Below are 12,345 nucleotides of genomic sequence, written 5' to 3' on the forward strand. Positions count from 1 at the left end.
CTATCTAGTGGAGTAGACACCAATTGCCAGGGGGCTCACGTGTCGGTTGAGGACTTACCTGTACCGATGATTTATTTTGCATACGTCAGCTCACCGAACACATCTCGAATGAAATGACACATTTACGCGTCCACGACGTCATCCCAATCCTTCAGAAATGCTGTAGGAACTTTGGGTGTTCTTTCCTGGGATTCGGAATGACCTGCCCACTACTTTCATCGACGTTTAGTGACTTCCATGAAAGTGAATATACCTGGCAAGAGTCCGGGCACAAGGTGGACTCACTTGCTGTTGCTCGTGACTGTGTACGAAATACACACCTTGCCGGAAAGCACACGTAAAATCTGCAAGTCATCACAACCAAGACCATGTGAACTTGCTGGTATTGTTGCTCATTTACGTATGTATCCATGTGGGGAACCGAACCTGGGGAATCGAACCCGGGACGAACGAGCATTCTAACCACTGGGCTATCCCACCGCCACTTCACACTATTTGGACTTTATTATAAAGCAGACAAAACAGAGAATAACCAGTCTCGATTATACAACGATACAGACTGGATTGAGCGTAAACTGTAAAATGTCTTGACACCCGAACTAATCACACAATGTACGATAACAACGCTGCAACAAAGTATAGTGAGTAAAAGGTGTACATCGCACTGGCAAATATTACAGCCATTTAGCCATGAAAACAAGGGAATTAATTTAAAATAGCTATCGACAAAGGACAGTGGAACTTACAAGACTATCTCAGATAGATACTTAAAACTAGTAATGAAATCTAAAGTGCCTTAACTACAGAGGACGATGCAGTATGAAAATGGCTATATGCCGCCAACAACTGAATTTAGATCACCATACTAGGGACCGAAGGACTTAGAGTAATTTGGCTACCTGCATGGACCCTAGCTGGATTTATATAACCTCTTCAGCCATTGGCGATGGTACTGATAGTTAGCCCTAATAAAACATTATTCGACGATTAAAACGTGAGTGAGTGAGTTTAGTTTTACACCGCACTGAGCAATATTCCAGCTATATGGCGGCGGTGTGTAAATAATCGAGTCTGGATCAGACAATCCAGTGATCAACTCCATGAGCATCGATCTGCGCAACTGGGAACCGATGACGGGTCAACCAAGTCAGCGAGCCTGACCACCCTCTTACGACAAGCATGCTTGCCTTTTATGGCAAGCATGGGTTGCTGAAGCCCTATTCTACCACGGGACCTTCACTGGACTACGATTAAAATAGTGTGTAGAGCAACAATGACCCTCTCAGGAGGGTTTTTACAGTACTTTAACCCCCTTTGATGGTACAGCCACTAACAATCCAAGTTACTAATCTAACCTACGAATCATTAAAATACATCCATATACAGAACATATTAATCACAATTCATTTATGAACTCAATTTCTTTTTTTAAAAAAATACAACAAAAAAACCCAATAATTAAATGAGACCTAATAGTGGTAAAAATATCCTTAACTGCTTTCACATTGAAATATTTGTCTCTTATGATGGAGAATTCAAGCCGTGCCGTGACTGTCTCATCACAAGGGATACAAACGGATGATCTTCACCTTTTATCAAGTGTTTGTAAGTATATCTGGTACGGTCAATAGGACAGCAACATATTGCCATGTCCTACTTCTACCACTATACGATATGTCATGATGGATTTGCTTTTGAGGATTAGGCTCCGCAAATGCAAAACACTAACTTCAATGTTTTCTTTAGTTATTTGTTGTTTTCAAATGTACACAAACGGTAGATGTGAACTAGTCTCTAGCGTATACATTAATTGTTTAAACGATGTTTAAGATTTCTAACAATACAATAAACCACAGACTAGGGTCCTTGGGCAGGGGCCTTTACTGTCCGCTTGTCTAGACTGGCCTCTCCGAGGGACATAATAACTATATATCCATGGTTTCAGTAGTCATGAGCAAGGTTACACGAATGGTAATGGTTTAACGCATTTGTCCTGCACCTGGCAGGTTATTGTGGGAACGGATCCTATCCGGTAACGTGTGTATATTGGGATTACCTACCACTCCATTTCAGTAACAGTATGTGCAGTATTAAGAGACAAGATAAATACTGACAAAGTACAATGTTCAAAAGATAAAACTGCTGATTGTTTACAGCTTTTAAGTTATTCATCTTTACATTTTAGCGGAGCGGCTGTAAAGTAAATGAACTAACTTTTCCAGCGTATGTATCAACCAATAGAAAGCCAAATTTGCCACAGGCCCGTAATGGTGTTCACCTTTTTATATTTGGGGATTCCGAGTTAGTTGAAATCCCATCAACCCTTATTTCTTTACGATGCAGTCAGGTGGTCAGGCATGGAGGGGTTGATTGTATCATCCTACAACGATTCTGCCCGCTTGTGTCTGTTACCAACAGGCTCTGATGACATACTCTACCGGACAAAAGAACGTAGACACCGATGTCTCATGGGACCCAGAACGGACACAAACAAGACATGGCTGCTCGGCTTGGATATATGTGATACGAGTATACACACACGGCGGCGTTATGTTTGTTGGGTTTCGGCAATGATGACTGTTAGGAACTTCGCATATGAACAGAAACTATGTGAAACAATTACAACATGGTTCTATTTTCCTACGTGATGTAGGTCGGGTTGTTGGGAAAACATAAGAACGACTTCATTCTTTTTACAGAAAGTTTCATCAATAATCTAATTACAAAGTGTATTGTATTTGGGCATAAATGCTACACATCCTTTTAGTACACGGATGTATCAGAAAGGAGAAACTGATAATCTGAACTACCGCTATACAGTACTTGCCTCCTTTTGGCAATTTGCGGCTCTGAAATATTGCCGAAGTTTTGAAAATTGGTACTTGACTTTGCGATTGTATTTAAAATCTTTTGTATTTTAGATTTACACAGTCTAAAATAGCAGAGGTTAAAGACTAAAATGCATTGAATAAATGTTCTACAAATCAGAGAGAGCCCGATAGTTAAATATCTGAGTTGTGAATACTCGTGTAGCCTCCATAAAGGAGGTGGTAAGTATATATTTTGTCTACCTTCAAATTACTTTGTAATATGTTCCAGTATCACAGATAATCCGTAGCATATTTAGGTGGCTCCTAACAAATTTAACAAAGAAAGTCGTCTCAAATATTTAGCTGTGTAAGATGTGCGCCTTAGGAGGAAGACCTCTTCGACTTTCTTTTCTTCTATTTCTTCATGATGACGATATATGCGATGATGTTATCCCACTCAGAAGTGTACATGTCCTGTTGCTTGATGTATTCAACCAGTAGGTCATAGAATGAGTTGATAAGGTCACGTCTGTACTCGGACGATCTACTGGACAGAGCCTGCCTGAACATGTATTCCGTCCAGGACCGAATTGTAGAGACGAACTTAGGAATGGAACTGTCCAGATCTTGTGTGTTCCCTGGAACAGAAGGACTGACTTATGAGACATTAAGAGGACTAGCTACTTTTGGCAATGCCCAATAATTATAACGTGATATTAAAAGTAGCATTTAATGGCCAGCACATAGAGCAACTAAAGTAATAGTCAAAGTATCCGAATCCGGGTTTGTGAGTCCAAGCAGGGTCAGACTTTCTATGCCTGCAATAATTAGCAGAAGCGCCATGAAAAGCCCACCCTCTGAATCAGTTTGACATATGTTACTGCTGGGGTTTGTAACGGTACCTAGGTTAGACAAGAATTGTTCTCCTTTCCGTGAACACTTTCCGTCATCCGGACGGCGTGCACCAACATGCTTATGACGAAGCCGAAACCGTAGAATGGCTTATGTTTGTTGCAACGGGTTCGTAAGATCAAGTTCTGGTTAATGTTGTATATATCTCTCATGCGAATTGACTCGTCAGCAGTGAATACTGGCATGGAAGAATATACATGAGTAAACTAAGCAAATCAGAAAACTGTGCTTTAAAACTTGCTCCTAGCACTGAGTAAATTGTTAACGTGATCCCGAAGAGACGCGAAATGTAGACATTCACGCACCTTTCAATAAAGGTGAATAATTCCCGATCTAAATCGCAGTTATTTTCAGACACCTATTAATGAAGACAACAGCTAAACGACACGACCTATTGAAGATGTTTCCTTTCGCCAAAAGTTTACCGTGTCGTGTAAAAGAAGACACCACACCTGTTTCTTGCATGATGTGTATGCGTTCATGTTGGATTAGAAGAGACTTGATACGTAGCCCTGCCTTCACAACTGGGGAAGCTTCATCAAGGAATGGAGCGCGTAGTTCATCCTCAGTTCTGCTGTAGCCGGGGTAGTTGGCTGCCTCGTACTCACACTGAATCAAAGGAGGGGAAACTTGTACTGCGAATCTTTGAAAATCCTTGAATTTTCAATTTAACAAGTTTTTATTTGGTGTAAAGACACATTTCCCCACAAATGTGTGAACGTTTTTGTTTTCTTTTCTTGTTTTGAATAGCCCCACTCTGAACTTATCGTTGTTTCGAGATGTAGCTTTGCCAATGAAAGTGTGTTCGTGATTGACGTTCTATTTTTGCAGTCATTCTGATCATTGGTCACATGATGACTTTTATCATTCCGTGGCTCGTAACAAAGGATAGCTGATCACAAAATGTATTCGTGCAATATTATCTTTGACCTCCTCAGCTTATGTGAAAAATTTGCTTTTTTGCGATGATGTCAAGCACATGCCAGCAGTACATTACAAAAAACATGATGTACAGGATGTACACGCTTACTGTACGCACCTGTGTCACGTGCTGCATGTCCCTTAACAATCTCCAGACAGTCGTAATAGCCACCCACAGGTTTTGTAAATGAACACTGCATTCTCCATACTTCCTTTCTGTATCTTCAGCAGGGACGATCAGCAACATATGTCCGCCTAAGAGGAAACTTTATAGGATAATCTATGTCGATGACCGCTAATGGCTTTTTGGAGTGGCATGTTAGAAATTGGGAAGTACAATATAGAACAAACAGGAATTTGACAACGGCACAAGAACTAAATATCGCACTCACTATATAATGGAAGTTGTTATCCATAAATAATGTTTATGTGTCAAAAAGGTTAATATTGTACCCCAAGTAGTTAACCTTTTAAGACACACACCTACAGGATTGCATGACAAAAAAAGATCATTCTGATTGTTTGTGTGGCGTTCCAGATTTTGGTCTCTACATTTTCGCAGTCTTTGAAATTTAATAAAGTCTGATCCTTTCAAGTTTCCATGGACTGTCGTCTTACGCAGAACCTGATTGGCAAATGTTACAAAATGTATGGCCATAGTAAACCCTGTAATTATGTGTCGTATACATTCCCAAATCTGACGTAGAGCGGACATGCTCAACTACAGTTTGTTCCTGAGGACAGCCAAGGCTGGGCTATCTATTGCACTGTTCGATATTGATATATTTATAACTATTGTACTGTTCTATAATGATATATATACCACTTTTAATTTCATTTGCTCTGATGAGGAGAAATCTTTGCCATGCCTCTGACGCCAAAGCAGCAACAGCATCGCATTCAGAACGTGAGCCGTCGGGAAACTTATTCAAGGAATCCTTATAAGACACAGGCCTGTAAATAAGACATAGCGTGTCTTCATAAGTATATTACTATGTTATACTGACATTGCAGAAATGGCCAGACATATGTGTATGTAAAATATATACACCCTTATTAGGACTGATTAATGTGGGATTTCGGGTCTGTATAGGTCGTTGATGCCATAATTATTAAATGATCTGAAATTGATATGCAATGGTTATGCTCGTTACCACAGTTGATTGTTGGACACCGACAGCTTGGAGCATTTGCAATGTCATCAACCATGACCAAGACTCATTTACAGGTAGTTGTGATATAGCTGGAATATTGCCGTCTGAAGAAGACAGCTGCCATATTTCATATCATTTGATAAACATCGAAACAATAAACATAAAGTGATATATGTGAATAGTGAATAGTGACTAAAGCTGCATGACTATGTATTGTAGCAGGGAAATAATACTCCAATTGGAGGTTTGTGTGGGAATTTCTGTCCTTCAGTCTCTGTACTGTGTTACGAAAGTGTATTTTCCGTGATTTGAGTTGTTATTAATCATTATTGCTGTAGCTGTAATTGGGTCACAATATTTCAGGTTTTAGTGTAAGTTATTGTGGGTCACACTCCCTACAGAGAATTATTTAAGCGTATGTGCTCGAACTTCGGGGAAATGATTGAATGTATATATCATACATACATACATACATACATACATACATACATACATACATACATACATACATACATACATACATACATACATACATACATACATACATACATACATACATACATACATACATACATACATACATACATACATACATATAAAGGCTAGTTGCCGTGTATATATATAAAGGCTAGTTGCCGTGTTGGGACACGGACACATTCACATTACTGGATTATACATCATCACCGTGATAGGTAAGCCTGACCCCTTGGAACAACCTGCGCAAGGAGGTGAATATGTTTTCAATAGAGTGTTTCCAATAGTCATGGTTAAATGGTGCTTCACTCACCTTGGCATAAAGTGGGCAGACCAAAAACATAAGATGACGTTGAAGGTAGCATCAGGAAGGCACTGCCTGTAGAAGCTGGTGGGGCACATGGAGACGAAGACTTTTTGGTTTCGAGACTCTCTCGCATTTCCTTTGACACATAGAGATGTGGGTCATAGCAAGCCTTATATGATTTATAATGATCTTGTAAATACCAATACAACAGTCAATAAGAAGTGTCTGAACAGTCACGGCTTTCTATTCCACCACTATGAATATATTGGACTTCAGTATGTAATCCTAAAGTATCTCAATAAACACTATGGAGCAAACACACAATCTCACCGATGGTATATCTGTGAATACGTGTCTTCAGTATTATCCAGTATTTCGCTCTACTCTATTTGATGACATCAGGGAGAATAGTTACTGTACTGGATTATCCATTTTGAAAATTTCAAATTTCTTTCAGGTCGCGCTCAAATGTATTATTTTGCGAAACTCCGATTAGCTTTGCTATTTCGCCAAAAGCTTTTTCCGATGTAGAACAGAAGACAAGAGTTGTCATACAGATGACTCATGATGAATTGTGGAGGTTTCTTTGTTATCGTATATCTATCTTAATCCGTGGTATGAATGATCTGTACTTTAACAACATGTCATCTGTGTGTGTAAAACATAGAATCAACAGACTTGTGAGAGGTGAGATGTATATAAACCCCGTTTTGAGTCCTCGAAGATGAATTTACTAGAATTATAAAAATATATATCTAGAGTTTATGTCTGCAGTTTCAAAGCCAAGCAAAGTGTAAAAAAAACTTTTTTGGTCATATTTTGTACTTGTAAACACCTTATTGATGCTGTAAATGAGTGGAATAAAGTCACCTACTGTTGACATTCTTAACCAAGGCATTGTAGTCATTACTGGTAGCATCTTCGTAGATTATGTGAACAGTGATCTTGTCGCCATGGTGCTTCCTAAGGACTCCTGCAAAGACAGATATACAAAAAAAAGAAAACAAAAAAACCCAAAAAAAACAACAAAAACAACAACAAAAAACAAACAAACAAAAAACAAAACAAAACAAAAAGAAACAAACAAAACAAACAGACAAAATAAAAAAAAACAAAAAACAAACAATATTTAACGTATTATCTCAACGTATTATCTCGATCTGTTTCGTCCTTTTATCAATTTTGAATATTCTGATTAACCTTATGTCATTACAGAAAACGACATTGATGAATAGATGGTTTCAACTGCTCAAACTTACGTGCGTTTATATATCATTGATTCCTCTATTAAAGTACATGTTGCTATGGCTGCCATGCATTATGTAAACGTCGTTACACCCACAGCCTACGGGTTGTGTACAACAATAACCCACCAGAATATAATGTGTACATTCTATATTATAAACAACAGTTTGTGAAATATGACTGAATGCATCATAGAATATACAGCATTAAGTAAAACAAACACGACCCACTGCGTCCAAACGAAGTTGATATCATCATGTTAAAAACATTGTCAAAAAGACATCTAAAATGATTTGATCATTTCAGAAGTTAAGGTTCCTACTAAAAAGAACTGTAATACAAATGTATACTCCATCGACTGTCTGTCAACTTGGTGCCGGTCAATTGGGAAATAATCCATAAAACCAATGTCTGCAATAATGTACTTCAAAGTACCTTATGTACGATTACTTAATTAATTCCCATATATGAATTCATGCAGCATTTCATTCACTTTTTTTAAATGGAGGAGATAATTTTCTGGAGCACAACTCGAAAACCGTTCAATATCTTTTGGCTATTGGCGATGTGATGGTTTGTAAATAGCAGGCGTCGGGGTAACCCGTTGAATGATGATTGTTTCATCACAGGTACAGCATGTATTTCAAGAGTAGAAGAGTATTTCAAGTGTACCAAGTTGCCAGGAAAAAGCTACCTAGCGACATAGACACTAACTCTTCAGGAGATGTGTTTACCTAGCAGATATTCCACAATATCCTGGGATGAAGATCCGTCGTGACATCCATAGTCACCAACTGTAAAAGTCTCGCTCCTCGGGATGACTGAAGTGCCTTTAATGATAGAAAACATTGTCATACATTTAGTGGTATGTTATGCTATTAAGGTCATTCTCGAAACATGCTAAATGTGTCCTGTCTTGGCGCTTCGTTAATGACCTTCATTTTGTCAAGTAGCATTTAAAGGAGTAGCCAGCCAACACTTAAATGTCCGATTACTTCAGGATCAACCCTTTCACACAAGAAACACAAACACGAGTTTCTTCACGGGAAGAGGTGGGAGGGGGTGTCTCCTCACGCCGAAGATGATATTTCGATTCCCAACATGGACACAATGTATGAACCCCATTTCTGGCGTCGCCCCCGTGATGTTGCTGGAATATAGCTAAAAGAGGCATAAAGCAATATCACTCACTCAATCTTTACAGGATGACATATGAGCACTAAAATCGTTATATAAAATCATCCAAGAAAACTACATGCTCTGAGGATCCAAATCCCACCACTGTTTTGTGTGAAGACTTGGACATTTTCTTACCAATCATATCAATGATTATGGACTAATGTTCAAAGAAAGGCACCTGATGTTTTCACGAATTCTTTCATCCGACCACTCCTAAAGACAATTGCAGAAGATCCGAATCTTGCTCATTTGACGAATCACCATAGAATGAAGCGCAAGTCTTTTGCTGATGATGCCCAACATAAGTTTGAATGGCACAACAGCGTGTACATCGAATTTCTGGCTTGGATGACTGGTAGTAAAATAAAACTTAAAGACGGAAAGACAACGTTTATACTGATAGGGTGTAAGCGTCAAAATAAAGAGTCTTGGTATCTGTTTGGTAGGGCTGTAACGATACATCAAATTATACAGTTGTTGAGTCACTAATAGCAATTACTTCGATGGTGGGAACGAAAAACTATCAATGCGTCGTATGTGTGACTATTGATAGTTTAGCAAATGACTTCTGTTGAAAAATACTCATCGCAACATAAAGGATGTTTGGGTGCAGACATGCAGCTTTATTGAGTTCGCTATCGCAATAGTATGTTGCAAAAGCTGTAGCTATTGGAATAGCTGTTTGTCCCTCAATAGTCATCCCTACTATTTAGACTCACACCTCACCATGAACAAGCAGGTAGTCTCTGCAGGACAAGCTTGATATGCCTGAGATGTATATACATGAAGCAATAAAACTTTGCTTCACTCACCTGTCCTTACACGGCTTGCCAATAGCCTCCTCCTTGGAATCAAGAAAACCTTACAACAAAGACTCCAGAAAGTACAGAACACTACAGCACAGTTGCTGTCAAGAGTGTCCAATTTCTCGACCATTACACCAGCTCTACATTCACTACACTGGCTTCCTGTAGAAGCCCGACTGAAATTTAAAGTTCTGTGCCTGACGTCCAAGTGCTACTATGAATTGGCTCCAGGATATCTATCGTGTCTGCTCAATCACCACCAGTCCCAACGTTCACTACGCTCACATAATCTCCACCTTCTGTCAGTCAATCAGTACAACTTAACAGGCTGTGGCGATACGCCATTCTGTGTATATGCTCCAAGACTCTAGAGCAGTCTACTCTCTCCTTCATTTGACTCTTTCACATCACGACTAAGGACCTTCCTTTTCTGTGAAAAATATGACCTTTGAACTATGTGCTGCTTTGAGGATACATGAGTATATGGAGTATAGCCGGATGCAAAACTATATAATCATCATCATCATCATAATCATCTTTATTAGAAGATACAGACTGTGCTGCATGGTGGTAAAATATGCATAGTTCCATATGCGTACCAATACATATATATTAGGTAAATCCAATAAATGGCTCTACACCAGTGCGTTGTATGAGAGAATGTTCATTTGATGCTCAGCCCTTAAAGATACGAGGTCTTCGACATTCCAAACGTATCGTACAAAACTGGTTCATAAATCGACGCTCATGGTGTTAGTCGTTGGATTATCTGGATTTTTTTCAGACCGCCGTCATATTGCTGTAACGTGACGACGTTAAACAACAAAGTCAGTATTATGATACAGAAACCTACACAGCATACAACAGAATATTTTAATGCGTAATAATATATGTCCAAAATAATCACTCTATGTTCCTGTCAATTTCTTTTATAAGAATGAAGATTATGTTTACGTCTATATTTACAAAATGTCGTTTGAGATAATATCAAAATCTAATGGGCTGCCCGACGAGATTGTAACTTCACAATAAATGTGGGTACACTGCACTACATGAAAAATAATGTAATCTGTCCAAAATGCCGGCCAATACAATAACAATATTTGAAAATTCATATTAATTTCGGAATGTATGGGAAATTTGCCAAACATTAGGTTGAGTTTTATAATGTTATTGTCATATGCAAGAAAAGCATCGACACTGCAGATTTCGGGACGGGTCCTGGGATTGCATCTTGGCAGACAACTTAGGACTTGATCATCACGATCAGTCTTCTCGATCTTGGACCACCTTTTTACTTCACTGAAACTATATGCTTCCTCACAAGCCTACCAATAATCATGTGGTTACAGTTCACGTTGACACCCCTGAAGCATGTATGTATGTAAGTAATCGCGCATTTCCCACGTCTTACCATGTGACCAGTACTATAGACTTTCAAATCAGTTCACAAAACTGTATTGCACAAACTGCAATTGTGAAATTATACCCCCCAACGTAACTGTTGCCTTTCATAGCACGTTGGCATGAGTCTTTACATGAAATGCTCTGTGACCACTTGCGGCACATGTGCATATTCCAGCTTTTTAGGGTGTGATTGACTGTTTCAACCATCACTTAAGTCATTGCACTAAGATTAATGATCACACTTCATTGTACACTTTGAACATGGGCTATGTAAAATATGATATGGTAGTGATAATGACAGATGTAATTTCTGCTAATACCTATAATCTGACGCACTGTGTCATAAAAGTAATGGGATTGAGCCCTGACGATGGTGCCGACGGATCTGGAATACTGGTCTTCGAAGACGCCCGTACATCTGCTGTCCATTGTGCTGTAACATTCAATGTTGAACGCATTATATCTTGTATGTATGCTTCGCTGAATGTTTCTGAAACAAAAAGCAAATGTAACGTTAAAGGCACAATTTCACACATTTTAGACAACATGATACTTTTTACTTCTATAGGGGGAGCGAGAGGCGAGTATTGTACACTAAATACGTAAATAATGTCTTCAATCGAAGCTTTGGACCACGGTGACTTTTCACTTCTGCCTTAATTCGTACGGTTTCAGACATACAGTGTCTCCAATATTCAACAGAGGCTAGTCCTTGGCAACCATGTTGTACTCTATTGTGACCTATTTTCCCTTTACATTTCACCTGTGCACGTGCATTCTTTGAAGAAATAGGTTGCCTTATAGAGAACAAAATACGGACTTTATACTAGTCTTCGCAGCTTTGACATTCCATTTGCGTTGAGATGGCTTGGCCCAGTAACCCACTATTTTCTGGTAAACCTTGCAAACACTAGTTTGCTTAGGAATCCACATCTCGACGACATACACACTACTTCAGCATAAAGTGATAGTGTTCAGATGATCAACTTCCAAGCACCAAGTATAGTAATCAGTGGTAAGTAGATATTCTCTTTCAGTGTCAGTGAACCGATCTTCCGTGAGTCTGTCAGTTCAGGCGTCCTACAATTTCAATGTCCAGTCTTTGGCCATACTGTCCGTGATGCTTTTGG

The 12,345-nt window shown here is 39.0% G+C and overlaps 1 protein-coding gene across 1 annotated transcript; it reads right to left on the reverse strand.

Annotated features, from left to right (window-relative positions):
- Positions 1-3,224: 3,224 nt before the first annotated feature.
- On the reverse strand, positions 3,225-11,644 carry LOC137284891 (uncharacterized). Its single transcript, XM_067816921.1, has 8 exons — positions 11,536-11,644; positions 8,558-8,653; positions 7,453-7,551; positions 6,585-6,714; positions 5,467-5,597; positions 4,762-4,898; positions 4,175-4,331; positions 3,225-3,448 (listed from the first exon to the last, which is right to left on the reverse strand). Exons 1-8 carry the CDS (start codon positions 11,642-11,644, stop codon positions 3,225-3,227), a joined length of 1,083 nt encoding a protein of 360 aa, XP_067673022.1.
- Positions 11,645-12,345: the final 701 nt, after the last annotated feature.

The sequence above is a fragment of the Haliotis asinina genome, chromosome 5 (assembly GCF_037392515.1).
Source record: "Haliotis asinina isolate JCU_RB_2024 chromosome 5, JCU_Hal_asi_v2, whole genome shotgun sequence".
Taxonomy (NCBI): domain Eukaryota; kingdom Metazoa; phylum Mollusca; class Gastropoda; order Lepetellida; family Haliotidae; genus Haliotis; species Haliotis asinina.

Excerpts from the sequence above, each read along its gene's own strand:
- LOC137284891 (XM_067816921.1), bottom strand. The coding sequence starts at position 11,644 with ATGGACAGCAGATGTACGGGCGTCTTCGAAGACCAGTATTCCAGATCC. Across the intron at positions 4,899-5,466 it reads AGCAAATGAAATTAAAAGTG|GCGGACATATGTTGCTGATC; the intron begins GTATATATATCA and ends GTTTCCTCTTAG. Across the intron at positions 3,449-4,174 it reads ACACATCATGCAAGAAACAG|GGAACACACAAGATCTGGAC; the intron begins GTGTGGTGTCTT and ends CTTCTGTTCCAG.